Here is a 5572-nt window from a genome sequence, read left to right on the forward strand (position 1 = left end):
TACTTTCTATTATTTTGAAATTTTTGTATCTTGTAATAACAAGTAGTCTTGCATTTTCTTGTGTAAATTAAAATGCTCATAAATACCTTCATTTTAGCTACAATGCAATAAAATTAGAAATGTATGGTGCCATTTAAAAAACATTGATGATTTCGAAATTCCGTGAAAATATGACACATGAGAAAATCTTTTCTCACCATTAAATATATGTAAGCTAATAATAATTTATTTATTTATATCATATATATATTCATATATATTTATGATTATATATATTCATTTATATTTATTACCAAATAATTTATTTTTTCTCAATAGTTTTTTGATATAAAGACGAATAAGAAAGACATTCTCCCTGTTATCTTGTTTCTTGTGAATCATTCTATAAATTACATATTTTAAAGTGGTTATAAATGTCAAAAAATGTCACTTTTTTGCATCATAAATAAATGAGAGATAAGTATATTTCATATTATTAACTAATTGCCCGCGGTTTCGCCCACAGTATTTGAATTTATATATATATATATAATCTTCTGTTTGAACATTCTCTAGAAGCTGAAATTTCGAAAAACGCTTAAACACACGTTTGTTTATTTTTAATAATGAGTTCACATGTTAGTGGACATAAAGATATGGTTATTTTTCAAAAAGAACTTTATCCTCTTTTTACCTTTTTGAGGTCCATATTTCCAAAAATCTTTTTTTATTCTATCATAAAAGAAGTATACTGTATGCAAATATCATGTTTCGTATAATATAATTCGTATAACGGATTGGGCTGGATATTGGTGATTAGAGTTATTTTTGCGTTATACATATATATATGTATATATATATTTCATTTTATTTCATATACACATACATATAATACATAGAATATAAAATATAATTTATTTATATATAAGATTCAATGATAACAGATGTCTTATTGTCGGTCTACCATGAGGGCAATTCCAAGGATTTTCCATTTCTGCCATTTGAGTAATTAATTTATGCATGTCATTGTTATTAAGAGCCGTACCTATCATAACTGCCTTGCGACAGGCTTTTGATGCCAGCATTTGTCTTACTCGACTTGGACGAAATGTACTATTTTTTTGGTTTTCTATACCACCTTCTCTAATAAGAAAAATCAATTCTTCGATGTCATCCTGTCCAAATTGCCAATGACCACTTACTGGTATACCTGTGAGTTGCACACGATGACCAGATTCACCTACAGCAAAATATTTGAAACTATATTTATTTATATTTGAATAAATTAAAAATATATTATACATTCTTTCAAAAGTACTAATTACTTATGACAATTAAAACATTTTTTAATTTATTTTGTTCACCTTCAGAATCTATTTTAAAAAAAAAACCATTATCTTCAAATGTTTTTTGATGTTCAATTAATATTGTCTCATTAAGTGGAGAAATATTTAAAAATTTAGGAATAATTAATTTTTGGGTTCGTAATTGAGTTTCATTATTAAGCTTCTCAAAACGATATTTTTCATCGGTAGCATGTTGATCAATAATGAAAAGATCTTCCTTCAAACGTGTTATTATAAAACCAAGATTAAACTGACCTATAATTTCCATCTGTAAAATATTCTTTTTATAGAAACTGTATAAGAAAATAACTATCATGTTAAACTTATAAGATAAAAATACAAAATAATAGATAATGTGCTAAAAAATTAAAACTTATAGAATCCAATAATTCAGTAAAATATAAATAACCTCGAAAAAAGAATCTTTTGTTAATTGTTTTCTTAATTCATTTTCAGCATTTGAATTGTGATCCATCTGTGCCTTAAACTTGATCCTTGTACTTGAAATCACACATTTCGATAAAAGATTTTGCTTTTCTTGAAGTTGTTGTTTTATTGCCAGAATGCTAATTGGCATTTGTACAGTATCTAATATTTTTGTTTTATTTGTTACATTATTTTGTACATTATCATTGTCATTATCATATTGAATAGTTTTATTTTCATTAATGTGTTGCATATTTTGTTTTTCTATATGTTCTATTTTTGATATTGTATTTAAATTGTGAAATCTTTTGATTGGTCGATCAGCATTTGTAGGTGAAATTGTTCTTTTTACACCAAAACTTAATTCTGATACAGGGTTTGCAGTCAAATTTCCTTGTAATTTGTCCCATCTAGATGATAAATTATATTTTAAAGTTGCTAAAATTAAATTTTCTTGTGTACAGAAGATGATTCTCTTATTTGGAGTTACATTAATATCAGTTGAGTTTTTATTTAACTTCAAATTTAAAAAAATAAATGGATATTGTTTATTATTATATTTATGATAAATTTGATTTATTAATTTACTGACTTTTGTCAGATCACATGGTCGACCATTTACATAAAAAAATTGTCTATCAGGAGCAGAACGTCCAACATCATGATCACAGCTGCTAATATAACAATCCCATTCAAAATCCACAATTACATTACTTGATAAGTTATATTCTTGCAATGTTGCTTCATCAGGAGGTAACAGTTCAATTTTAATAAGTCCATTTGAAGATTTTTTGCCAAATATTAAATTAATATTGCTTAAAATATTACTGGGACTAACAGTATTAATTACAAGATTAGGGGATTTGTCTGATACACAATTGGAGCATGTTATTTTTGTATTAGTAGAAACTAAGCAATAGCTATATAGTACTTGAATAGCTCGAATATATTCCTTTTTAAGATTTCTTTGAAATTCTTTTGCTCTAACAGAAAGGCACTTAAATATATTTTTTATATGCACAGTAGTTCCTATTTCTCTTGCACATGGTTCTTTTTTTTGCAGCGCACCATTGTGATCAAATTGTAATTTAAAACCATGTTCGCTTGTAGAATGTCTTGTAACAATACATAAGTCAGCTAAAGAACAAAGTGAACTAAGAGCTTCTCCCCGAAATCCAAACGTGCTCACTTCTGTTAAATCTGAGAATTCTCGAAGTTTAGAAGTATAATGCTTCAGTCCTGATTAAAGAAAAATGTATGTAAATATTACTTAATTATTTTGGAATTTCTCTTCTATATTAAATATACACAGATATATGAATGCATATATATACCTAATCCTTCAAAATCTTGTTCTAAAACACCAGTTCCATTATCACTGACGCTGATACATGTCTTTCCATAATCTTTCAATTTAATATCAATTAATGTAGCACCACTATCTAAACTATTTTCTACCAGTTCTTTCACAGCAGTTGCAAGATCAAATATTACCTAGTAAAATTTTTTACGTATACATATATACATATATATTACCTAACTATTATTATATACCATATATATAAGAATATATATGACAATTGAATTGACAAAATCTATTAAGGCTTGTATGAAACTATCAGAATTCTGTGTGGATGACTAACAGGGGCAATATTAAATCAAGCTAAAACCAAAGAAACTTCAGGAAATAGATAAGACTAACAAATAAATTAGTAGAACTTAAGTCAAATCTGAAATACACTATACTATATTACAATATATTATAATATATGTATGTTGTATTATATCGTATTACGTTAATAATATATTATGTATCACATTATATTTTGCTATATTTTATTATATTATGATTATATAAAATATAGACGTTTCTAACAGAGACTGTAGTAGCTTTTAAGCCTCATTATAATGAACAAATAATAATAATTGTTATTACCATAGTTAAATAATTTAATTATTTAATAAACTTAAATTAATAATACGTTATTACCTACTACTTAATAAGCAATAGATTTAAAAGCACAATTATACCACATAAAGAATATCTTATTTAATTTGAATCAAGTTGAATTACTTAAAAAGGTATCAGTATTCTACAAAACGTGACTAAAAAATCTTGTTCTTATACAATATAACCAAAATCCTATATATTATGTCTCAAACATTTTTCAACATTATTTAAAAATTGGCATCATATTAAAATATTTAGCTGTTCATAGTTACGATACTCCATGTTCTATACTGACATTTTTATGATATAATTATAATTATAAAAAAAATATTATGTTATACTAATTAAGATACAAACGTGAAAGTAGGGTAACCTTATACATTTTAATAAATAACTAAGAATAATAGAACATATATTTATTTGCTAAAAAATAATTAATATTACATATTGAATATATAACGTTGATATATAAAGGTAGAATATTAATATACTCGTAGGTTAACCTCACCTGACCAGAACAAATTTGATGAATTGTTTGTTTACTTATAACATTAATCTTCTTCGATTTTTCCGACGATGATATTGGTTCATCCATCACCAATATATGTGAAGGTAAATGAAAACTCAATTAGTTATCTATTGTCTACGTCGTAGGAACATCTGTACCTACTTACATTGTAGCTGCAAAGTATTATAAAAAGGTCAATAATTTTATGTTTTGACGATGTTTCAATGTAAAAACTTTATTTTTTAAGTATTAATGTGTAATATTTTAACTAAGTTTACTTAAAATTTAAATTATTTTCAAATAACTTGTGTTCATAACATTCTCATATTTGATTGGATATAACGAAATGAAAATGTTAAGTAAGTAAAACTAACCACATTATATTATGGCGCGATATTTGATGTTTATCTTCTAATAATATAATAATCTTCTAATATACAAAATACGGATAACTTTGTAGTAAAATAATAATTGCTGCATAGAGAAAAAGATAAATTTGTTAAATCTCTACAATAATAAGAAATAAAATTAAAATGAATTAATTACAATTTTGTTCTTCTCTACGAAGGTATACATTTTATAATCAATTTCTTTATTATACAGCATAGATATCCCATTTACTTATATAAGAATAAATAAAATTGCGAGTGGAATGTAACACAATTAAATTATTGTAAGACTATTTAAATGTTATAAATTACTACCAAATACGTTACATTTTCCTAATATAATTACATAAAATATGTTTCGATTAGTGCCAAAATTATCTATGTGAAATGAGGAAAGTAGAATACCATTATGTTTCCACTAAATTGTAATCAAATTTAATTTATAGTACTTACAATGTTCTCAGTAATTAGTTTCCACAGACAACAAATGCATTCATAAAAATATAACAAATCATTCTATAACTGTTACATTTCCTTTCGTAGAGATAACTGAATGCTTTTTATTTAAACAGGACTTCAGGAGGCTAACAAAAATATAACAACAAAAATGAAGATGCGTTTGTTTATTATTAACCTTATGTAATATCGTTTCAAAAATTTTCAATTACATTATTATATATAATAAAAATAAAAATAAAATAGAAATAACATAATAATTATAATCGCAATAATTGCAATAATCGCAATAATTATAATTATAACAGTGGTAATAGCAATAGCAATAGTAGTAGTAGTAGTAGTAGTAGTAGTAGTAGTAGTAGTAGTAGTAGTAGTAGTAGTAGTAGTAGTAGTAGTAGTAGTAGTAGTAGTAGTAGTAGTAGTAGTAGTAGTAGTAGTAGTAGTAGTAGTAGTAGTAGTAGTAGTAGTAGTAGTAGTAGTAGTAGTAGTAGTAGTAGTAGTAGTAGTAGTAGGA

At 25.0% G+C, this 5572-nt stretch overlaps 1 protein-coding gene across 2 annotated transcripts; it reads right to left on the reverse strand.

Moving 5' to 3' along the window:
- Positions 1-823: 823 nt before the first annotated feature.
- LOC122573179 (mismatch repair endonuclease PMS2) lies at positions 824-4563 on the reverse strand. 2 transcript variants are annotated; one of them, XM_043739231.1, is made up of 5 exons: positions 4211-4563; positions 3086-3245; positions 1735-2990; positions 1305-1593; positions 824-1219 (listed from the first exon to the last, which is right to left on the reverse strand). In XM_043739231.1, the coding sequence occupies exons 1-5, from the start codon at positions 4295-4297 to the stop codon at positions 894-896; spliced, it is 2118 nt and encodes a 705-aa protein (XP_043595166.1). In that variant the 5' UTR covers positions 4298-4563; the 3' UTR covers positions 824-893. The 2 variants fall into 2 exon arrangements, with proteins under 2 accessions (XP_043595166.1, XP_043595176.1); XM_043739241.1 differs by having other exon boundaries at positions 1344-1593; positions 4211-4559.
- Positions 4564-5572: the final 1009 nt, after the last annotated feature.

Source organism: Bombus pyrosoma, linkage group LG2 (assembly GCF_014825855.1).
Source record: "Bombus pyrosoma isolate SC7728 linkage group LG2, ASM1482585v1, whole genome shotgun sequence".
NCBI lineage: Eukaryota > Metazoa > Arthropoda > Insecta > Hymenoptera > Apidae > Bombus > Bombus pyrosoma.